The sequence below is a fragment of the Sinocyclocheilus grahami genome, unplaced genomic scaffold, assembly GCF_001515645.1.
Source record: "Sinocyclocheilus grahami isolate Dianchi unplaced genomic scaffold, SAMN03320097.WGS_v1.1 scaffold626.1, whole genome shotgun sequence".
In the NCBI taxonomy this organism is placed as follows: domain Eukaryota; kingdom Metazoa; phylum Chordata; class Actinopteri; order Cypriniformes; family Cyprinidae; genus Sinocyclocheilus; species Sinocyclocheilus grahami.
In genome coordinates, this window is record NW_015505805.1 from 548359 (window position 1) to 574277 (window position 25919).

At 37.7% G+C, this 25919-nt stretch overlaps 1 protein-coding gene across 1 annotated transcript in view; it reads left to right on the top strand.

The window, feature by feature from the left end:
- The window catches only part of LOC107557971 (pro-neuregulin-3, membrane-bound isoform-like), a 322432-nt gene extending 298028 nt beyond the window's left edge, over positions 1-24404 (top strand). The window contains exons 5-9 of the mRNA XM_016241569.1: positions 5188-5290; positions 9882-10008; positions 14176-14285; positions 16734-16913; positions 22899-24404. Of these exons, the coding sequence (XP_016097055.1) occupies positions 5188-5290; positions 9882-10008; positions 14176-14285; positions 16734-16913; positions 22899-23466 (1088 nt within the window). The 3' untranslated portion in view covers positions 23467-24404. The remainder of the gene's footprint in view (positions 1-5187; positions 5291-9881; positions 10009-14175; positions 14286-16733; positions 16914-22898) is intronic.
- Positions 24405-25919: the final 1515 nt, after the last annotated feature.

The following is a 25919-nucleotide window of genomic DNA, read 5'->3' on the forward strand; positions in this document are numbered from 1 at the left end:
GTTTTTTTTAGCATTTTAAATGCTAAAATATACCGTCACTTTTGATTAGATTAATGCATCCTTGCTGAATAAAATATATATTTTCTATATATATAGAAAATGTCTCAAGCAAAGTAATGTGCTGCTGAGCAGTGAAGTATCCCGAGTGCAGTGGGTGTCATTAGTAGGATGCATTTCTTGTAGTCTTGGCTACATTTTCTGTCTGTGGGCACCTTACAATTACTCACACTGGAGTTTCTCATAGCACTGCACCAGTTACCATGTAATTGAGATAAATAACCTGTTGCTCCCCAATTATAAGTGGAATTGCCCTAATTAGATATTTGAGATCATTGATTTGCTTTTACAAAAAAAATTATTTTTCTAGAATGTGGAAGAACTTTTTTCATCTATCAGTAATGAAGCTGACCAACGACACTCCAGTGTTTTATATGGGCATCCTAATAATAATCATCATCATAATAATAATACTTATCAAACAAAAGCTGGCTCTAGCTGGATTTGGATTTATAAAACTAATCAAATATACTGCATAAATGTAAAAGCAAACAGTCTCTTTAACAGTGGCGGCTCGTCGGGGGAGGCAGGGCAGGCACAGCTTCCCCACAATTTTGAGGTGAAAATGGGAGGAGGACGATTTAATGTTAATAAAATTCACAATTCATTTCAGTTCATGTCTCAGAATGTGTATTTTTTTGTTTGTAATTTCAGAGTTGTAATACCATAACATGAAAGCGCCGCTTTTCTATCGCGAATGTGCCGAATCTGCTGATGTAAATACAACCGCTAGGTGATATAGAAAGGAAGGGGGAGGCCGGGGGAGAGGTGAGCTCTCGTGCCTCCGTTGGTAAAAAAAATTAGCCAGTCACCATCGAGTGTTCACTTTCTTAAAACCCACGAGCCGCCACTGCTTTTTAATGGGGTTTTCTGTGCAACTGAGTTTTCAATTCGATGTAGAAATAAAATGTTCCTTTTTTTCGTTGTACAGAGACATGCTAGACTTGGATATTTCGAGAGCATTGATGATATGTGTAAAAGTATGGGCATTAATAGCAGACTCGAATAAAAGAATGAATAAATTAACATACATTAACACTTTTCCTGCTCATCACTCTCTTGTCTTTGAGAGGATCAATGATATGTGAAAGAGGATGAGGTAATGTCTAGGAGAGGGCACAGAATGTAAAGAGAGGATGTGCTAATACATCCCACCTCCTCTTATCTCTCCTCCTCCCTTTTTATGCTTTTTGTATTCCAGGGTTTCCATTCACTTTAACTATGTGATGGACATATAATGGCATAAGAATAATAAGTCAATTTGTAAAGCATGACATGGAATATATAAATAATGAAAACTGAGCAATGCTTGATTACTTTCACACGGTTTTGCACTTTCATTTATTGATCTTTTCTGCAAGTTAGTGGACTTCCGTTGGGTAATCTATTATATCTATATTACCAGCGACACTATAAGGAGGAGGAGAAGGACCACCCATGGAAATATGAATGAGTAAACTCAATATGATGGGTATAGGATAAAGCTAGAAATAATAAATAAAATAATAAAAACGAGAAAAGCACATGACAAAATCACTAAAACTGCAATTAAAATTAAAATCATAGTATACACAATTCAAAATATTAATAAATATAATAGCAATTATACTGTAATAGTTATAATAATGCTAGTTTTCGAGTTTACTCTAGCCTTGATTTTTTTATGTCACTTTTTTTGTCAGATTGTATTCCTGATTTAAAATAATACAACATTATTGAAACACAATCTTGACTTATATTTTTGGAGATTTTGGTCCTTACCCTTTCAAAGCTGTATGCCTATTACTTTAGGGCTGTGCAAAAAATCGAATGCGATTTTCATGCGCATCTCATCAGTAAAGCCGCTCCTGTGATTAGTAGTAAATGGATGGCACAGGACAAGTGTTCAAACCTAAATGGACACTATAAAGTGTGAAAAATAGCAGCTGTCATTTCTCATATGAAAGAGTAAATCACGCTTGTCTTCACAACTGTTAATAGGCAATCAATCAGATTATACTCAGACAGATACGGCATTTACTACACAGAGCCGTAGTTCACTGACATGCTACACAAAATCGCATTCAAAATCGGCAATGAATGGCCTGCGATTTTGAACGCGATTTTGTGTAGCTTGTCAGCAGAGGCGGACAAAGTACTCAACTCCATTACTTGAGTGAAAGTACAGATACTGCTGGTCAAAAATTACTCCATTACAAGTAAAAGTTGTAAAGACAGATTTTTACTTAAGTAAAAGTACAGAAGTACTTGCTTTTAAAAGTACTTAAGTACCAAAAGTACATTTCCTTTTTTATGTCAATGCACTGTTTTATTGTTGTACGTAGTAGTACTTACAATACTTCTGAAGCAACTTAGAATATATTACACCTGCTGAATACACTGACTAGCTTGTAGTATATTTGGAATAAAGAGCTTTTAGAATTTTAAAAACCTATGGGGAAAACAACAAAATGTATTTAACACCCCTACCCTCCCCCACAAAAGCAGGATGGTAGTGATCTCACACAGCTCTGACAGTGTGTGCACAACGACTTTCTACTTCGAGGACCTTGATAGAAATGTAGTGGAGTGAAAAGTACAATATTTGTCTTTCAAATGTAGTGAAGTTAAAGTCATAAGTTCCCAGAAAAAATAATACTCAAGTAAAGTACAGATACTCAAAAAGTGTACTTAAGTACAATACTCAAGTAAATGTACTTAGTTACTGTCCGCCTCTGCTTGTCAGTGAACTACGGCTCTGTGTAGTAAATGCCGCTCCATCTGAAAGCACGTGCTGGAGATTTACTACTAATCACAGGAGCGGCTTTACTGACGAGATGCACATGAAAATCACATTTGATTTTTTGCACAGCCCTAACTTCCATATGAAATAACTGCCTGGGCAGGTTACTAAAATGCACTCAAGGGAGTATTATATTACTTTGGGTAGCCATGATGACTTTACCATGTTAATTTCACCTGCAAGGTTAACACTGCTTTGAGTCTGACCTTGTAAAACTCACAATTGCTTTATTACTAGTCATGTAGCTGACACATTCATTATACTCCAGTGTATTCAGTGTAAAGTTAGTGGCAGCTCTTGTAGAGTGTGTTGTGTCTGAGTATAATCTGATTGATTGCCTATTAACAGTTGTGAAGACAAGCGTGATTTACTCTTTCATATGAGAAATGACAGCTGCTATTTTTCACACTTAATAGTGTCCATTTAGGTTTGAACACTTGTCCTGTGCCATCCATCCCCACAAAATAAATAAATAAATAAATATATAACAACATCTATTACTCGCTTCTTTTCAGCAATTCAGTTTCACGACTCCCTGACAGTTACATAGGGGGTTTCGCCGCATTGCAAACTAGCATTCTGGAAAATCAAGCTCCCACTAGTGCAGCCAGCCATGTTTTATTCTCTTATCCCAGGCCACCTCTATTACAGCAGCAAATATTCAGTGATGTGCTGCATTCATTGTCATTGTTTCTCTGTAGATGCATCTTCATATGTGCTGCATACCAGTGGCAAGAGGTGACTTTTTTTAACTGGGTATGCTGAGTGATAAGACCCCCCCCCCCTTTTTTTAGGACACGCAAAAAGGATCACAGATGGCAAATAAGAAACACCGTGGCAGGTGTCGATTTGAAAGTATGCACATTTCCTACCTTATTTGTAAATGAAATTAATCTCCAATCCTTCTTCTATCATTTCAGGTTTATCCATTGTTACTCGAATGCAAGAAAAATATAGCTGGTTTTCCAAGTAAAAACCGCCAAATATGGTTTACACGTAGTTATGTTATGATACGTGATTTCATTTTCCACCTGCCCACAGTGCCAAAAGCACCACAAGTTGGTTAAATGACCATGGTGTTGGTGTGCTTGACTGGCCAGCAAACTCACCAGACCTGAACCCCATAGAGAATCTATGGGGTATTGTCAAGAGGAAAATGAGAAACAAGAGACCAAAAAATGCAGATGAGCTGAAGGCCACTGTCAAAGAAACCTGGGCTTCCATACCACCTCAGCAGTGCCACAAACTGATCACCTCCATGCCACGCCGAACTGAGGCAGTAATTAAAGCAAAAGGAGCCCCTACCAAGTATTGAGTACATGTACAGTAAATGAAAATACTTTCCAGAAGGCCAACAATTCACTAAAAATGTTTTTTATTGGTCTTATGAAGTATTCTAATTTGTTGAGATAGTGAATTGGTGGGTTTTTGTTAAATGTGAGCCAAAATCATCACAATTAAAAGTACCAAAGACTTAAACTACTCATTGAATTTATTTAATACACGAGTTTCACAATTTGAGTTGAATTACTGAAATAAATGAACTTTTCCATGACATTCTAATTTATTGAGATGCACCTGTATTTAAAATATTGCAAAGTAACGTTGCAACCTTGCAAACAATAATAAAATCAGAGAAGGACTTCAACTGTAAGCGACACGAGCATACGCAAAACAATATAATGTTTGTTATTATTCAAATTTTATATAGCCCACGTTTTTATAACGTTCAATAACGTTGACAATAATGTATATCTTCAACATATGTTGTCTATGACCAAAAATGTAAGTTGTTCAGTGGACTTTTAAAATTTGCTGTGCTTGAGAAAATAAAAATATACAGTTAGTGTTTTTTTTTCTTTTGATTCAGTCGAGTTGGTTTTGCATCAAACACAATGTAATTTTCTGCAATCGAGATCTTGGGCGAGCGCTTCGCGAACAGCTTACCTCGCGCATTAAATCTGCCGCAGACCAGCAAATCACTGAGAACATGTTGTAATCCTGACGAGTCATAGCAACAGAGCGGAGGCGAGAAAGCTGCAGAGAATCCGCTCGCCAGGTAGCAACCATAACTGACATAGATTTAAAGAAAATTACTGCCGTTTGGCAAAAAAATCATTTTACGTACTTCCTAACTCTTTAAGCTTTAAGTTACATTTCAAATGACAAGGGATCAACTTATAATCATGTTTATATGAATTATCCCGTTAACTTTTTCTCTCAAATGGCCTGGGTATGCGGAGCATTCGCAGCTTATATGGACGGAACACCACTGCTACATACTTGTTTTTGTATAGCAATTAATGTTTTGCTCATGTTTTTCCTCCTTGTTTGTTTCGTCCCAACAGAGAGCAAGGAGGTGTACAAAAGACAAGTGATGTCTATCACATGTATTGCCATGGGGATCAGCTTTCTAGGCACACTCTGCATAGCTCTCTACTGTCGGAACAAGTAAGTGGACCTCAGAATTTATCAAAGCTTGAGCTGTACCCCAGAGCATATCATTTGAAAGAAAGGCACAATATAACAAACTAGAGGAAAGAGTGACTGCTATGGAAACCCAGAAACATAATGACTGGAGGTGGGGACGTAATTACTTTCCCATAAAAGCACCCACAATTCTACTGGCCACCTTTCCAACAGGAATGAATTAAAATATTTTTGGCCCATGGCATGCATCGAATGCACTGCTGCTGGTGCTTTTACTATTCAGCTTTTACAGGCTAGTTTCAACTATTTAATTGAGACAAATACACTGAACAAAATTATAAACGCAACACTTTTGTTTATGCCCCCATTTTTCATGAGCTGAACTCAAAGATCTAAGACTTTTTCTATGTACACAAAAGGCCTATTTCTCTCAAATATTGTTCACAAATCTGTCTAAATCTGTGTTAGTGAGCACTTCTCCTTTGCTGAGATAATCCATCCACCTCACAGGTGTGGCATATCAAGATGCTGATTAGACAGCATGATTATTGCACAGGTGTGCCTTAGGCTGGCCACAATAAAAGGCCACTCTAAAATGTGCAGTTTTATCACACAGCACAATGCCACAGATGTCGCAAGTTTTGAGGGAGCGTGCAATTGGCATGCTGACTGCAGGAATGTCCACCAGAGCTGTTGCCCGTGAATTGAATGTTCATTTCTCTACCATAAGCCATCTCCAAAGGCGTTTCAGAGAATTTGGCAGTACATCCAACCGGCCTCACAACCGCAGACCACATGTAACCACACCAGCCCAGGACCTCAACATCCAGCATCTTCACCTCCAAGATCATCTGAGACCAGCCACCCGGACAGCTGCTGCAACAATCAGTTTGCATAACCAAAGAATTTCTGCACAAACTGTAAGAAACCGTCTCAGGGAAGCTCATCTGCATGCTCGTCATCCTCAGCGGGGTCTCGACCTGACTGCAGTTCGTCGTCATAACCGACTTGAGTGGGAAAATGCTCACATTCGATGGCGTCTGGCACTTTGGAGAGGTGTTCTCTTCACGGATGAATCACGGTTTTCACTGTACAGTGCAGATGGCAGACAACGTGTATGGCGTCGTGTAAGTGAGCGGTTTGCTGATGTCAACGTTGTGGATCGAGTGGCCCATCTCTGGATTGGCATATACGACAGCGTGTTCCAGTTCCTGCCAATATCCAGCAACTTCGCACAGCCATTGAAGAGGAGTGGACCAACATTCCACAGGCCACAATCAACAACCTGATCAACTCACCCATTGAGCATATTTGGGATGCTCTGGATCGGCGTATACGTCAGCGTGTTCCACTTCCTGCTAATATCCAGCAACTTCGCACAGCCATTGAAGAGGAGTGGACCAACATTCCACAGGCCACAATCAACAACCTGATCAACTCTATGCGAAGGAGATGTGTTGCACTGCGTGAGGCAAATGGTGGTCACACCAGATACTGACTGGTTTTCGGACCCCCCCCCCCCCCCCAATAAAGTAAAACTTCACATTTTAGAGTGGCCTTTTATTGTGGCCAGCCTAAAGCACACACACCTGTGCAATAATCATGCTGTCTAATCAGCATCTTGATATTCCACACCTGTGAGGTGGATGGATTATCTCGGCAAAGGAGAAGAGCTCACTAACACAGATTTAGACAGATTTGTGAACAATATTTGAGAGAAATAGGCCTTTTGTGTACATAGAAAAAGTCTTAAATCTTTGAGTTCAGCTCATGAAAAATGGGGGCAAAAACAAAAGCGTTGCGTTTACAATTTTGTTCAGTGTATATTCACAGTCATTATAGGCTCAAGATGACTGTTTTCCCCCTTTTAGCTCCTCAGAGATGCTAATTGTATTTAAAAATGCATTTGTTAAAAGTAGGGCTGGTCCGAATACCATTTTTTGAGCTTCTAAGCTTCGGTAGTAATCAATAGGGCTGTCAAAATGACTGAAAAACTACATTCGAATTTTCCACTTAAATATTATCAAAATTCAAATTATATTAGAATTTAAAAGGCATAATTTCAGTTATGGGGAAAAAAGCTTTTGGCTTCTCTCCTGAGGCCACAAGAGGGCACATCGAGCAAAACATAATGCACGTTTCTTCAAAGTGTAATAAAATAACACTTTAATAATCTTTGAAAAAAAATGCATAATGTTTAAAATAATGTTTATAAACCATATATAATTAATGAAGTTGCTTAAACAATTAGAAAAAAACAGCACCATGCGTGTATGTATAGTTAAATACAAAGGACCGAAAAGCAATCACAAAGAGTAGGCTACTTTCTTCATTTAAAAACATGAGATACAGTGGGATGGGGGAAAACCGCCATAAAATCTTGAGACATGTTTTTTTAAAAGTTGAACTTACATTAGTTTCATCACGTCTGTAAACATAAAGAAGGAGTCCCGGCTAGTAGGCTATATATCGCATGTGAGGATCCTGCAGGTGGCGGATTATTACTAACCTTTTCTGCAGCAGCTGGAATAATTAAATTTATCATTTTGATGGCGGATTGTAATCCAGAAAGGATTATGTGTTTATGAAACACGTGACTGAAATTAAATTATTCCAGTTTTAAATGTGCATCTGATTACAGATAGCCTGGGATTACACATGATTTGTGTTTTAAAGAGAACCAGTTCGAAGGAAGAATAATTTGCTTTTTGGGTTAAAAGAATTTCTTAATATGAAATTTGAATGGTATGACAATTAGAGATTAGACTGTACAGAAATTGAAATCTACATTATCAATATCGCAATATCACGATAGCAAAACTCGATATTATCGTGGTCACATGACGATATGAAACAATAGGCCTTCTGGGCAAAAATATATTTGTTTTAAGCCATTATGCCTTGGCACAGTATCTGTCAAACGAACTAAAACTGAAAGCACAATATGGCTTAATCCTTTCATCAAGTCTTTTTTGCAGCGTGTTCCAAAGCGAAGCACACACATTGTTGAGGCGATCAGCTCGTGATCCGCTGTTCACAGTGAATTAATGCAGTGAACTCGTTTATTGCATATGCTGTGAGTTTAGCGCACGTTTAGGAATACTTTATGCTTTATTTTCGCGGCAGATGATTACAGCATTTCACTAGATTTGTAGTGAGACGCATTTTTGTATTTTCACTGAAGCTACGTTCCCTTCAAAATAAAAGCTCTAACGTCACTGCCATTTCCATCAAAATTCCATCCAGCTTAAAAGTGCAGCATGAATTGCTGACAGCTAGAGGTTTAAATGGGTAACGTTACTATAGTCCAAATTCAAAATATCTCTTTCAAGTCTAGAAATTAGGAAAGAAGTATTGTAATTTCCCTACTGTAGTGTAAAGCAGAAATTAAATACCTATGAAATATTCATTTTCATTTATTTTACAGTGCAATTGTTTTACAATATGCTACTACTGTCATTGTTGTTGTTATTATTATTATATTCAAATTTGTTTGGCTTCCTAAAACACCAGTGTCAATTAAATTTAGACTGAGACCGTATTTCACAAATAAAAAGAGGGTTGAGTACCCTTTAAAGTTCAGGTACAAGGTAATTCACTGACTTTTTTCTGACTTAAGTTTTCTTAGTTAAGAACATGGGTTGGAGCTCTTAATTTTGAACTCTCAAAGTGCATTAGATAGAACAATTTAACTTTAAAATGTAGAAAATATCATTTTTTTCAATTCTTCATTTTTATTTTTTTTTTAAATAGCGCAATAAATATCGTATCGTGGACTTTATATCACAATATTATCATATCATGAGATTTTGATATCGTTACATCCCTATAATACACACTATATACACATAGTCACGCAATGCTGATGTTGTTAACATTAACAATTTGAGAACAAAGTATAACAATAATAATTTGCACGGTTTGATGTGATATGAGCTAACTGATCGTTAGATTTAATCAGCATTGGTAGAGCGATTTACTGTAATGCTTTTTTTTCTCAGTTGGTCAGAACAAAAGTGGCAGACTTGTTACTTGTTCAGATGACAATATCCGGTGAAAACTCTGGATGCATGTGTTGCTGCCTTATAATTTGGCCAAATTTAAATATCTTAGGAAGCAGAATAATTAAAATGCCTGCCTTTGTAATAGCCCCGGGAGAGTGTCTATGATGCTTTAAAATGCTGTATTTTGTTGGCATGAGTAGGAAAGGGGTAATAATAGTCACATTACACTGAAATTGTGATGGATCTGATCCAGGCGATTGAGTATACAGTATATCCATATTTCACCCATGAGTTGAGATAAGCATCAGTAAGAGCAACTGACTGCAAGTCAGAGCTCCTAGAAGCAAGAAGGGGTGTGCGGAACAGCCCAGCAATTTAAATATAACACATGATACAATGAGTGAGCAAACTGACAGAAGAAAAATCAAACAATGATGTAGTGACATTTAAGTGCACCAGTAATTATTTTATCTCCCAGGAAAATAACTATGGGCTGTCTTAACTGTCAGAACATATTCTTACAGATGATGGGTGATGTGTTCGCATGTGAATGAGTCTGCTAGCCCATGGTATTTTGGATTCTTAACTAATGATGCTGCCCCCTACAGGAGAAGGAGGGAAAAGCTCCAGGCACACTTGAAAGAGAGCCGTAGCCAGAAAAACTACAACCTCAACTCTTCCAGCCTGGCCCCTAAACCCAGCCTTAGGCCTCAGCAAGGCCTGCAGCTCCAAAAAGTAAGCACCTCTGGCCCCTTTTATGCCTCGCATCAATGTATGTTTTGTATCCAGATAGTATATTCTTGAAGTGGATTGCATTTATATCTTGCCTCACTACTCTACTAGTGTGATCAGACTTTTAAAATACCCTATGAATTTTTTTTTTGGAAAATTAAGTTTTCTGTTATGACTCAATGCCTATTGAAACAGGAAGCCTGGGGAGGACATGTCAAAAGGATTTTCTTTTTAAATGTTTAGTTCACCCAAAAATGAAAATTCTATCAGTAATTACTCACCCTCATGTCGTTCCAAACCCGTAAGACCTTCGTTCATCTTCGCAACACAAATTAAGATATTTTTGATCAAATGTGAGAGCTCTCTGACCCTCCGTAGACAGCAATGCAACTGTAATGTTCCCAGGTCCAGAAACGTAGCAAGGACATCTGTAAAATAGTCCATGTGACATCAGTGGTTCAACCGTAATTTTATGAAGTTACGAGAATACTCGGGGGGAAGAATTGTTGAATAAATTATGTTGGTATTATTGTTTTCTTTGCGCACAAAAAGTCGTAGCTTCGTAAAATTACGGATGTCCATGCTACGTTTCTGGACCTGGGAACATTACAGATGCATTGATGTCTACGGAGGTTCAGAAAGCTCTCAGATTTGATCAAAAATATCTTAATTTGTGTTCCGAAGATGAACGAAGGTCTTACGGGTTTGGAACGACATGAGGGTAAGTAATTAATGACAGACTTTTCATTTTGGGGTGAACTAACCCTTTAAAGAAAATTCCCAAAAGACATTACTTTATGTAATAGCTGTTGTCATGAACAGTTGGCAAACAAATAAGACCCCAAAGAGATTCCATTGCCTGAGAGAAACTTTAATGCATAATTTATTCAGTGCCTGATTACAAATAATTTAAAATCACTTTATGATGTGCACCGTCTTAACTGTTATTATGGCTATTTATGTTTTTTGTTTTTTTCAATGGTTACATGTAACCTAAGCTATAGATTGTGTAATTATACACTTGTTCAATATTATCATTATTATTATTATTTTTAGTTAGCTTATGTTTTGCAAGCTAACAGTTCAGCATGCTAGTTTAGCTTATTGTTAGCCAATCTGTTGGCTAGCTTAGCCTATAACCTGTACGAATATTTAATTATACGTTTTTAAACACATTCTACATATTAGGTTATATTATATTATATTAGGTTATATTAGGTTATATTTGGTTATATTCGGTTATATTATATTAGGTAGATTCAGTGGGCAGACCAAATAGTTCATGAAACTCTAAGCCATGATTTGCTACGTTCTCTTGGCAGGCAGTATAAGTGTGAAGAGCATTCACATTCAGAACAGGATTCGATAAACCATAAATTTGTAGTGTATGATGCGTCATGAGTATTTATGTTCCACTTTCGCAAAAAGAGAGACTATACTGTATTTTTAATGGATTTATCTATTTATTTTGTTTAGCTAGCATACAGATTGCTCAAAAAAATAGATTTTTTTTTTTTAGTTTAGTCATATTAATATGATCTTAATTAATCTTATTGCTGAAAGAAAAATAATAAAAATGTGATGTACAACATTAAACTGACATGTTTTTCAGGTTGTTTATGTTTAGATACATATCAGCTTAGATGTGAGGGCCTTCGAATATTAGAATTTGAATATTGTCAAAACGTTGAGAGCCACTGGACTACAAGCCACAAAACTCATGGAGTCATTAATGTAGTCAAATAGTCAAATCTGATTATGATGTGATCGCTGAAAATTCATGTTAAAAGGGATTCTGAGACAAATCCCATCACATTTCCTGCTTTTCTCCTCATCAGCAATTAGAAGCAAGAACAGCTTTACATCGCTCAGCTCATTGTAACGAGGCTCTGTCACAGCCATTCAGGGTGTGCAAGTCTCTGAGGACAGACACACTAATAATGGTAGTCACGCTAGTCCATCATTGAGGGTTTGTGATTACTGCATCATTCTCTGTCTTTCCAGCTCAGAAACTGTGTGCCAGTCCAGTGTCCTAGAGATTGTAGACAGTGTGTTTCCTTCCCTGCGTCCTGTTGGGAGATTTGGTTAATATTCATCACTTTCTCAATCACTCCAACTAGCAGATCCATCACAGATAAGCCGATACAGGCTATTTGCATGGTAAACACAGTGGTAATTTAAATGTCACTCAAACCCAGTGAGATGTTTAATCTCTACAGCAATTGCCCACTGTCATGCAGACATGCAAATGCCAGCCAAAGCAATCAAAACTAGTCCAGTGACAAGGAAAGACCAGCTTTTGACACATGATGTTAGTTCTTTTTTTCCATGACAACAGCTTTTTCTTTCAGTAATCATAAGAACTGCATTGAATTAAGGATGGAGTGAGTTTTACATATCTGCATTAGAGATACCTCTATTAGCAATATCTGTGAAACTCAGTGGATTACTGATGTAAGATATTTTGCCATCCCATCTCAAATTCAGTCCTAACCTTTCCCTCTATATATATTTCATAAGCTTCTCACTCTTTCTGGTGCACCGTTCGCTGAAAGTTCAGCCCATGGGCATATAAACAAACATTTATTAACACACAGGTAACACACATCTTGTCTTGTCTAGAATGATATTTTAGGCTAGTGTGTGCCAGGTAAATGTGAATTTTTGTTGTTTGCTTTGCCCCTGCATACCACAAAGATTTTGATTATTATAGGTGTGAAATATTTGTTGACTTGCGGCTAAAATGAGGCTGAGCAAGAAGAACAATTCACATCTTACCACACATTTACCACAGAAACTCTTCACTTGAATGACATTTAAAACAATTACCATCTACAGTAGCTTTGGACAGATCATGCAGATCACACACACACGAGCTACAGTAGGTGATGGCCTTGCATGTCATTATGGTTAAATTAAAACATCCATTACACTAAAATCCCCTCCTAAGCAGCATGTTTTCAGCCTTATGCAACTCTGTTCAAAGCAGGTCCATCAAAAACCTTTTGAACACAGACATGTGGTAACAGCTCATTATTGCCCATACATCCCATATATTCGCCCCTGTTAACTGTATAACAGTCACGCTGTGAGGAACTCACTCATATGGCTTTCATATGTGCCATTATGATGTCTGAGGTGCTATTTTGAAATAATCTTTTGTAGATTTTAGTCTCAATTTTCAGCTCTTTTGTATAGTACTTTTTTCTCTAATATGCTCATTACCTTTTGGGATGTGTAAACATCAAGTGTTCTGCCCACTGCTTATTCCTCCTCAGATGCATTGACAATATTTCTATATCAGTTTGATGAGCTTCTATTCCAAAAATTCCAAGCAGTTTGTTGCTTGTATACGGTCCAAGATTGTGAGCACTTTTTGTGAATTACCCTTGATAAAACATCAACATGTTTGTAAGTAGTCACAATAAAGTTTCTGTGTTCCCTATAGCACAAACAGTAGAGTCTGGTGCTAGCAGTGGAAAAGTCATGGCATTCCCAAAGAATGCATACAACTGTTGAAATGTATACTTTGAATGCAATGTAAGTTGCTTTGGGGGGAAAAAAACAATCTGCAAAATGTAAATTAGGAAAGTAAAAGAAAAAAAAAACAATATGTTCTCTTCTGCACTGCACATATTGTTCCCACACGAGTTCCATTAGAGGAAGCTATTGGGACATTGCTTAGATTTACATAGTCCTGAAAGCGCTATATTATCCAATTAGAGTGACTCTAGTGCCCTTCTCTGATCCCCCATCAGCCATCAGTTCTCCTCCTCCTGTATATTTCCTCTCTCTCTTCTCTTCCACTCGACACTGTGGAGTGAAGGTGGGATAGCGGAGGAGATTAAGTATCTCTCTGACATTTAGATCATTGTGTGCATTCTGCCTGAAGCAGAAATGGCTTTTTATGAGGAAGTCTTTCAAGGTGTGAAATTTAAATTGGATTTGTCTGCAGGTTTCATAGAGGTCTGTTGGATTATCTGAACATCAGTGGAACCCCGACCACCGACTCTTTGTCAAAGACAAGAATCGAGGCGAAGAGTCAAGCAGAAGCCTGAGCTCTTCTTGCACGCTTGATACATTATCCAACTGGGACTGAAAATGTATTAATTAAGAGTTTAGATGACAATGTAGAATGTTTAACATTTGTCTTTGTTGTGTCTTTTGCAGTATTATAAACCCACAAGTTCCTCGCCACCGCATGTTCGAGAGTCTGGTTTCGTTCAAAGCACTGCTGCCTCTACCAGTCCACAAGGCACACTGACAAGGAAACACCCCAGGTATGAATCATCACAAAATCTTTTTATCCTTCTAAATCAGCTTTTTTCATGCTAATTTAATGGCATCCAAAATGGCAAGAAATTTTGACAATGATTATTGTTACGTAATTATACAGGATGAAATCCACATGTCTCTGTTAAAAAGCACTGAGGAGAGAAATTACATTTCCATCCATTACAGCGCACCCAGTGACTATGATACAATTACTGAATAGTAAGAAAATTATAATAATTCTAACTGGCAATATATTAATATGCACTTCTGTAATAGCAACAACATCAATGGCAGAGCATATATAATCAGTTCTCTGGTGCAATAAAATATGGCAGCTTCATGTTTTGTTTTTGCTCACTAAGACTGCATATATTTGACCAAAGATACAGTAAAAACAGTAATATTGTGAAAAGTTTAAAATAACAGTTTTTTATTTGACTACATTTTAAAATGTAATTACTATGATGCAAAGCTGAATTTTCAGCATCATTACTCTGGTCTTCAGAGTCAAATGATCCTTCAGAAATCATTCTAATATGCTGATTTGCTGCTCAAGGAACATTTTTTATTATTATCAATGTTGAATGTTTTTTTTTCAAGATTCTTTGATGAATGGAAAGTATAAAAACAGCACTTATTTGAAATAGAAAACGGTTGTAATATTAAAAGTGCATTTACTGTCAAATTCTGATAACATTAACAAAACACATTCACAAACTCTTCAGTTACTATCAACACTACAATAACCTGAATCAGTACATGAAAGAATAGATGTTATTTTACCTTGAAGCATAAGTAAGTGTTCTGATGGGAATGGGGGACAAAACATATTGTAATCCACATCATTTTGAAGTATTTTGTCATCTAAAACCAAAAAGGCATGTCTGAAATATTAAACGGCAACCTAAAGTAGGATTGGTCAAAAATGTATTTTAGGTAGAGAAGGGTCCATTGAAATTGAGCTATTTGGTCATTTTAGAGTCTAATAGAATGTTTTATTGAATTCATTGGTAACACTTTACTTGAAGGGGTGTGCATAAGACTGACATGACACCTTCATAATCATGACATGACACGTCATGATTCATTGAGTAAAATGGTTTCTGATATGAATGATCTGTTGTATTAAATGATGGCTCATCAGTGTGTGGATAAGAGTTGTGGTTTGTGGAGGGGTTTTATGGAGGGCTGGGGATGGTCTGTGATAGCAGAGACACAAATCCTTTCAGCCTTGTTTAATCCTCATAAACGTTAAGCCCTGATTCCTCTCTCTCTCTCTCTCTGTTTGTGGCTCAGTGCACTCTTGCAATCATATATATGTATTTTTTTTCAGTGATGACATTTAATTTGTTGGCAAACAGCCTTTTGCCCCCTATCCCATCCCTCCCCAAATGCTCATGTCTTCAAATGATCATCACAATCTAACTGATTGCTCTTGACTCAGGGTAAGAAAGGATTTAAATATGCAGTGAATTATCGCTCTGTTGGAGACTCATCTAAAATCGAGCATGAATTCCTCTTTGGGCTATTTTTACCAAGTAGTCAAATGTGTGCTCCTTTCTGCCATCGGTCTGATAGGTCAATTAATCTCTATGTTAATGTGGCCCCATTCAGTGGAAACGTATGTACAACATCTCCCCGTAGTTTGCCTAGCACTATCACATAAATATCTATTTGGGAACAAGGTGACTGATTGGTAATGTGCTCCCTTTTTCAATGACAAAAGAAATGTATCTAGTAAATCATTTTTTTTGTTGTTGTTGTTTTAATGAAGTCTACAGGTGTGTAGACTAAAGCCTACATTTCTTAGTGTCGTTTATTCCCAGTGTCTTTCTCAGCGAGCTTTATGAAAGCATGTCCTGCTTTGTAAAACATTCAGCACACCAGATGGAGACAGAGAGAAAGTGAGAGTGTAAAGCATTTTTAACATAAGAATACTATGGACTGCGACAGAAAATCAGATTGAGTATAGCAGCTTTGCTTTGTTCAGAGTCATGTGTGCTATTTTAGGATTTCCTTTAAAAAAAAACACACCAACAGAACAGAGCTGTAAAAGTATATAAAAAGTCAGTACTGTTTATTTTTTTATTTGCTTATCCATATCTGTATTCAAGTAAATATATTATTTTCTTTCTTACATAAAACCTTCTTTTTGATTTGGTTGTTTTGTTTGTTTGTAGGGGTTTTTAAAGTCCCCAGTAATGCACAAAAACAATAATAGTAATAGTTAGAATAATAATAATTATTATTATTGTTGTTGTTGTTGTTATTATTCATTTGTTTTCTGATGCTTTTAATTCTGGCAGAATGAAATCCCCACAGCTTATTATTATTTATCCCTCAGTAAGCATGCACTTGTCAAATGTTTTATCATTTCTCCTTGGGGATCAAAATGACCCTAGCAATAACACAAAAACACAAATCAATGATATGTTGTGTATTTTATTTTACAGGAGTGGTTCCCTCTCTCATAGTCCAGATCAAAGGATTCGTTCTGCTTTTCGGCCTGCATCTCGCAGAACACCACCCATAACCAGAGGATGTCTCAATGCCATTGGTGGAACGAGAGATTCTGGTCCTGTCTACCAACATCTCCAGGAAGTAGACAGCTCAGAGAGGGAGTCAGTGAGAAGGTTAGTTAGCAACATTCATTTGCTACAGGTCAATGAGCTTAATGCTAATTATTTAATGCTTACGCATAGTCCTACCCAATGGATTAACCCGATGGATTAAACTCAAGTCTGTGATTCTCTGAGGGATGGGATGCATTAATGCAATGAAAATTGCATGCAAAGAGTTTTTTTTTTATTTATTAATTTTTTTTTGAAGGGTGGTGTCCATATGAGTCAGTTCTGGTCGGTGACACTGTCTGCCTCTATCAGGACCCCTCTGTCTGCTCTCTCTATCCTCTGATTTATGAGCCAATCTGTAGTTTTAAACAACCACTTCTGTCACACAACCCCCAAGGCAGAGGCTGTTCTTACACTTACTCTTTGTCATTTTTTCTGTTTCTGCTACTGCATCTTAGATCTGAATTCAAGACAAGAAGTTTTCTCCAGGTTCAACATATAAAGATTTATTTAATTGTTTGCTTGTTTTCTGTGTATCAGTGTTTCCTGCACCGCTTTTCAGCAGCAGTGCTCCCCCGCTGCTGAATCTATACCACCACCTCCAAATCTACAGTGTCACAGTAAAAAAAAAATGATATTTCATATCTGAAATGTGAATGTGAGTGTGCAGTCTGTGTTCAGTGTGATGCAATTCAAATGTTATGTATTAAAAAATAATGGCATGAAATGTCTTTCTATTGAGCTGCAAAAATAATCATGCAGTTCGACCAGTGAATACAGATTTACAAACAAACGACTTAAGTTGCTTCTTTTTAGTGAATAGTTTGTTAGACTGATTGATAAACAATTAACTGTTGAGCTGGTTCTTTGTAGTGAATAGTTTTTAGACTGATTCTTAAACAACTGATTCATATGAGCTGGTTTGAGTTGGTTCATATGGATATATGTATTTATTTATTTATTTAGTATTTTCTAGTTTTTTTTTTTTTTTTTTAGAAACTGTTGATTCTAATGGCCTGGTTCTTTTTAATGACTTTTTTTTTAGTCTGATACATAAACTATTGATTCTTATGAACTGTTTGTTTTTTAAGTCAATAGATTTTAGTCTAAATTATAAACAAATGACTTACATGAGCTGGTTCTTTGTAGTGAATAGACTGATTCATAAACAACTAATTCTTAAAAATATATTTATTTATTTATTTATTCATTCATTTATTTATTTTTGGGGAAAGGTCTCATTTATAATCAGTCTATTATATTTTAATAGACTGGTTCTTTTTATTTTATTTTATTTTTTCTTGTCTGATACATAAACAGTGGATTCTTATTAACCATAAGGTAATAGTTTTTAGTCAGATTCATTAACAAAGCAATACAACAATTGACTCTTATGAAGGCAAATTAAAAAGAATGATGCAAGGGGGCGCTTGCATAAAATGATAAAGAAAGAGAAAACTATTTAGGAAAGGGCTAGTTTGCCCAAAATAACATAACTATCTATCTCCATTTGCAAACCTAATTCAACATCCAGTGTAAACTTTACTGCATGATGTCACTACTTGTGGACAGGGTCCCGTCTCATGGTTTCAAGAGAGGTTCCAAGATTGGTGGTATGTCACTGGCAAGGTTGGCTTTTTAATGTGTGATAAAATACATTTACCCAGAGTATATCTTTAATAGTTTTGTGTATGTGCCATAAAGCCAGTTTTATAATTGCTCCCAAGTTTTGCCATAAAGCTTGTTTTATAATTGCTCCCAAGTTTTTAGTGGCGAGCATATGCCTTTGTTTCTATGCTGTCTGCAAGAGCAACAAGCGAGCTTGTCTGAGCTGTATTATTGAAGTTCTGTATGCAGGCATGACTCACTAAGACAGGAGGGCACTGGGGAGTGCTGCCTTTTCCAGGAGCAGCACAGCTAATAAAAACCACACTGTCATAGCCAATTAAACAGCCAGTGATATATCAATGGAATGGGCAGTCCTGGATGAGTTTGCTAGAATGGGCCAGCCATCAACTCTCACACACTATAGGCTATCCTGGCCCAGTTAGTCCTCATTTGCTCTACAGGATGGCTTTGTAGTGTGGAAGACTCCACCTCGCCTTAAAATCTCCAACAGGGTCTCAGCACTGACCTATTTCCAGCCTTCCAGCCTGCATAAGAATATTCCTCTGCCGGAGAGAGCTCTGTTACCATAGAGACAGGCTGGGAAACGGGACAGGAAAGAGAAGGAGCGAGTGGGAGCGAGACAGGAGAGGAGTGACAGAAAAAAGAGGGAGGGAGAGACAGAGATAGAACTGTTTTGCATATGACAGCAGAAAAAAATCTTGGCTGTCTCATTCCTTCCGTCCCAGAAAGCATGCTGTTGTCTCACTAAAATGGCTTACACGGGGAACAGATTTTGCACGGTGTTATTGTTCCAGGTATTTTTAGATAGGTAAATACCTGGTATACTAAAGGTACCTGTCAACCCCCCTCTGGGTCGTCTGAGTGCTTAAGCAAGTATATAGACAACATTTATAATTGCTTACTCATATTAACTCCTGCTGTTATGTATAAAACTATCCAGAGGACTTAAATTCCCAGTTTGTGGCTTACTTCCTATCTGGTCATTGACACAAGGCTATTTTCACAGTAGCCGATTTTCTTTGGACAAAGTCAGTTTCTAAAGCCTGACCTCATCAACTGCATTTCTCTCTTACAGCGAAACAAATGTTTGCTCATTAAAGTGTTTTCAGTATGAGGCTTTTAAAGATGCGGCCTGTTCATTATACAGGACTTCAAAACATGGCCCGAATATATTCCACTACAATGACACCCTTCAAGCTGTTTTCCTTTCAGCCTAATACATTTCATGCAGGTCATTTTTGATGAAATCCAAGAGCTTTCTGACCCTGCATAGACAGCAACACAACTACTATGTTCAAGGACCAGAAAGATAGTAAAGACATTGTTAAAATAGTCCATGTAACATCAGTGGTTCAACTGTAATGTTATGAAGCTATGACATTACTTTTTGTACGCAAAGAAAACAAAAATTACGACTTTATTTAAAGATTTCTTCCTTTCCGTGGCAGTCTCCGAGGCATGTTTACAACAGTACCACTACGTATGCATGTGCATTCCTCTGCATGTAAACAAGGCACAGCTGCATGCATTGTGGTACTCTTGTGAACGCGCGTTGACTGACACGGAAGAGAAGAAATTGTTTTCATTGCTCACAAACAGTATTCTCATAGCTTCATAGATGTTAACTACTAACCCTCAAAAGTGATGTTTCCTACTTGTTTACACTGTAACAATTAAAATAGAAGGAAATGATCTGTCTTTTTGAGATACAGAGAGCATCACATTTATATAAGACCACAGTGTCTCTTTCAACCTGGCTAGCCTTTAATCTGATTGGCTGACTGTTGTTAAAGGGATAGTTCACCCAAAAATGTAAATTATGTAATTAATTACTCCACCCTCATGTCGTTCCAAACATGTAAGACCTTCATTTATCTTTGGAACACAAATAAAGATATTTTTGATGAAATCCAAGAGCTTTCTGACCCTGCATAGACAGCAACACAACTACTATGTTCAAGGACCAGAAAGATAGTAAAGACATTGTTAAAATAGTCCATGTAACATCAGTGGTTCAACTGTAATGTTATGAAGCTATGACATTACTTTTTGTACGCAAAGAAAACAAAAATTACGACTTTATTTAAAGATTTCTTCCTTTCCGTGGCAGTCTCCGAGGCATGTTTACAACAGTACCACTACGTATGCATGTGCATTCCTCTGCATGTAAACAAGGCACAGCTGCATGCATTGTGGTACTCTTGTGAACACGCGTTGACTGACACGGAAGAGAAGAAATTGTTTTCATTGCTCACAAACAGTATTCTCATAGCTTCATAACATTACGGTTGAACCACTGATGTCAAATGGGATATTTTAACGATGTCCTTACTACCTTTCTGGGTCTTGAAAGTGGTAGTTGTGTTGCTGTCTATGCAGGGTCAGAAAGCTTGCGGACTTCATCAAAAATATCTTAATTTGTGTTCCAAAAATGAATAAAGGTCTTATGGGTTTGGAACGACACGAAACAACACATGAAACATGAAACTTTTTTCTGCGGTTTTCCCACTTTTCAGTATGGTTTGTTGTTTTTTGAGGGGAACCCACCCCTAAATGACAGTCTCTTCCTCTCTGTAGGCAGAATAAGCTGCAGACCAGACTTTTCATCATATAGTTAAATGTCTAGATATGTGCAGCTGGAGGAGGTGGAGAGAGGGCCACTGGAGAAATGTGCTCAGCAGGAGTTTCATTAAAATCACATGACTTTCTAGCCACCTTCAAAAAAGCTCTCTTTTCTGTTGACATTGAGGATTTCAGTAAATTATCACATTATATTGAATCATGATCTCTAATCTTAAGCAAAATCTTACAAACTCAGGCAAAATCCATGCATCCTTAACTGTTTCCAAGTCTTGATATTCCAGGAATGATGATCCATGGCCTAATGAAATACTTGACATTGCTGTCATATCGTCTGTTTTATAGAAAATATAATCAGACAATTTGCCTACCCTTGATTGAGGCTTAACTCTGACTCGGTCATTATCAGAAAAAGCAGTGCTTGGTTAAATATTGATGCTATGAGAAAAGCCATTCTTTGTCAGGGATTATGAATTATTACACAAAGATAATGAATCAGGGGAACAATACCGATTGCTCCTAAATTGAGAGATTAGTTTACCAAAGGTCTGCTAGGATGGAACTTCTGCTTTCATCCATTTTAAAAGAATTTGTCAGAAGATTATATTAAGAATGACTGCCGTGGGAGCAGCAAGTTCTGAATCTGGAAGCCAGCTAATGCCCAGCTGAACTAAATGATTGTGAGCCAGAGAAGACACCGGGCTACAATCCAGATCAAAGAAACATTGAATAGCTAATAACCTGAGATACATGAGTGTGTAGTAATTGTTTTATTTCCTCAACATTTAATAGCCTCAACATGTACAAAAATCCTTGCTTTGTTTTATATGCCTCTTTAAGAATGCAATATAATGTTATCATCTATTATGTAAGATATTATAAGACACCGTGTCTGCTGTGCAAATTCATGTTTTTTAATATGTTGAAATGCATTCTTGTATCCTAGCAGAGATCTATAAGTAAGCAATAGTTTGACAAAAAAGTGTACGCAACAGACTCTGTACAGCAAAGAAATGCTGATCTGTTTGTTTGAGCATCACAACCTGCCCAATAATAGCAACACTGATTCAACCAATGACGCACGTTTGGGGCAGGACTATTTGTTGACTGACTAATAGTAACACTGTACTACCAAGACAATTCACTAAAATTACTATACGTGGGAGAAAATGCAATGCGCAATATGGCAGAACAAGTCCCGCTTTATAAATGAAATAGCTAACCGGCAATTGGTAAAGACATCACACCATTGTATCTGCCGCCTGAGGCTTTGGTTCCCACAGAAACGGGTAATGTCCTGAGACATGCACTTGGGACTGCACATGTGCAACGGCTGAATCAACTTGAAAAATATGCTTTTTTGATGCTATTTGAGAGTGAGAAACCAAATCCATGGGTCAGTTCCTGTCAGATTTTGTTGCTGGGTTGAAAATATTTAAATGAGGATTTGCAGTTTTAAGTTTTTGAGAGTTCAGTATTTCCCTATTCAAGTAGATAGGCATAGTTGGTCTCGGATGCCCGAAATAGCGGCCTGGAGGTGTAGCCAATATGGCTGCTTAGTGAACTGCCTTTCCTTGAAAAGGGACTTTGCTGTCAACAAGAGTGACAGAGTATTTGGGAACCTGTTTGAACCAGTCATTATTTTCGCAATTCTGTTTGTTGATGCTACAGGCGCAGAAATTACACACTTGAGCTTTATTCGGCTTTCAGAATATGTATCAGACCTTTTTGAGATTCAACAAACCTCTTTCTTGGCACTTTAATCGTTTTCAATATATCCCTGTCTTTTCCTTAATCCCCCTATATTTCAGTCTGTCATCTTTTCCTCTTTCTTTACAGGAACCTCTCTGGGCCAGGTAATGACCTACATCAGGATTCATTTTACAATATGCAAGCCTCACAATCCTCAAAATCTTGCAGCAGCCATTTAGACCACAGGTGTGCTAGGAGCCTCAGGTCGGGCGGTTCCAGCCAAAGTCCTCCTGCTCCCTACCGTCCCTGCTCTATCCCAATCATCCCCTCTGTCCACTCCTACCAGGATGAGGTCTCGTGTATGCAAACCGCCCCTAGTGCTGGAAGCAACCGTTCTAGTCCTCTGGAAAGCACAGAGGAAGCTTCGGCCCTTGATCAACAGTCTAACGTAACGGTCTCCAATCGAGCAGCTGGTAGACAGGAGGAAGTGGCCTCACTATTCGACGAGGCTCAGGAACAGCTCAGAGCGCTAGCACATGCCCAGAGGAAGCAGGAGGACATCAGTAGCTCCGTCCCTCAGGGGGCCAAAGAGACTGTGTGCATCCTTTTAGCAAATGGGGGTGGACAAGGGGGGGTGGCTGCTTTTGGGCCCACGGAAACTCAGTTAGTGAGCCCCAGAGACACGCACAAAGATGCCACAAAGCCTGGCCAATGAGAAGGGGTTGACAGAACTAACCACAAATGTCCCGTGTGTCTTTGGGCTTCAGAATACTCCGGCAACATTGGGATACCACTGAAAGCTATGATTGAATTTCTGAGGACGTGCTGTGGGCGATAGCGTGAGAGAGTGACAGTCTCGAACATGTGAAAAGATAATTTATTTATATGCATTTATTTAAGGAGAAACTTAGAAAAAGAAACCAAATAGTCTGTCATCTCCATGGTGTTTTTAACTGTATAAAATATACATAAATATATATAAATGGATATAAATATATGAATTCAAACTGGTGACCAAGTACAAAAATGGAATATGGGAATGAGAAACTTTCTTTTGAAGCATATCAGCCCCACATCCTTAAAGACTCGATTGGTTCAAGACTGGGTGGTTCAAAAGTTATTTAAAAAAGGAGTTTTTCCACTTGTTTCACTCATTTCCAGTCAAGCTAAGCTTGTCCGACACACAATCTTGTGTTTTGCACCTGCCACTGCAGCAGCTGTGTTTACTATCACCGTCCCAGTCACTGTCCTCTACCCTGCCAAGGAATATGGCTCCATCTGCCTTTGAAAACCGTGGAACGTGGATTACAATTGGATTAAACTTCTAAACGCTAATCGTATCCAGGCATGAGGTAACTGATAGTGAAGCACTGCCTCCAAGACATCGATTGGAAGAATTTGATGTGTCCGTCCGTTTGTGGAGCAATCTGCATTTAGTTTTTCTGTGCCTTGGCACGTTCACTCCTTCATTTGGGTTTGGATATGAGTAAAGATAAGCTAATGGAACAGAGCACATCATACTGCACACCACCTGAGATGCACAAACAGACCGTCGACGCCTCTCTGGATGGACCAAGGAGATTCCTGCACGGGATAACAGAGAGCAAGCTTGGCCAACACAAGGAGCTTCTGTGTTTTGTTTTGTTTTGTTTTTTCTTTTTGTTCTTATGGCATTATCTGCTGCTTTCTGGGAGCTGCACTCACTATGAGTCTGTATGCTACCTTTGAATTGGGACATGATATTTCTATGAATTAACAACCAAATAGAAGGAAATGATCTGTCTTTTTGAGATACAGAGAGCATCACATTTATATAAGACCACAGTGTCTCTTTCAACCTGGCTAGCCTTTAATCTGATTGGCTGACTGTTGTTAAAGGGATAGTTCACCCAAAAATGTAAATTATGTCATTAATTACTCCACCCTCATGTCGTTCCAAACATGTAAGACCTTCATTTATCTTTGGAACACAAATAAAGATATGATTCCTGCACAGGGATAACAGAGAGCTGGCTTGGCCAACAAAAGGAGCTTTTGTGTTTTTTCTTTTCGTTCTTATGAATTTATCTGCTGCTTTCTGGGAAGGTGGTTGGGAGCAGCAGTCACTATGAGTCTGTATGCTACCTTTTAAATTGGCACATAATATTTCTGTGAATTAACAACCAAATGTGGTAAGAAAGAAAAATTAACAATGAATCTTTGGTGAAGCTGTTTCTTTGTTTCCAATGTTTTTTGTTTTGTTTCGTTTCGTTTTTTTCTGACCCCCAATTCACACAATTGTGCATGTTTATGGTATTGTTTTGCAGAACCAAGCCATGATAGTTTTAATGATTTATAGAAAAGCCCCACAAAGAAGAAACTGCATTATAATTGACCTGCATCTGCTGATTTCAACCCAAATCCTGGCATAAAAACACATGAGTGGTCTGCTGAGTTTTATAGATCAGTCCAGTCCTAATGGACCCATTTCTGAGAAATGCTCAATGGCTGCATTATATTGAATTGACTTTTTTATGTGCTGTTGTTTCTCCTCAAGCATTTATTTAAGACCTCTACCTGGAGTTTGATTTTAAGACCTTCTTTAAAGCATGCTGCATTTGTCCTCCATGAGAGGTTGTGTCTACCGTGCCAGCCATAACTCAAGGCAAAGGTGAAATGAAACATCTTCTGGTAAAAGAAAGCAAAGTAAAGGTTAGCCTGTGGCAGAAAGGAGCTGTAAGGGCAGACAGATAAGACTCTCACTTTATCTTATAACACCTTCCCTGGGCAAAAGCACTGACCTCATCAGTGAATTGTAGTGGAGCGGCATGTCTATCAAGATAATCAAGCATCATCAAAAGTAATGTGAAAGTATTGCTGTAAGGGAAAGACAAGATAGATTTAGATCTTAAAGCTCTACCGTTTCTTTATAAACAAATTTTAATAATAGAAAATATCACAGTGCAACTTTTAGTTGTCAGTGGGATTTCATTTAGGAGGCATCAGTTTGATATGAGCTGTTGGTAGACTGTCTTTTTTTTGTTACATTTTTAAAACCAATTAAAATGGTATGTTTGTTAGTATGACCATTCATGATTGGTTTTTTTTCTTCTGTTTTCAAATTCTGTGTATGCTCATTTTGTGCATTTCATTTTATTGGCATACAGTAGATATCCAGAAATGCCACAC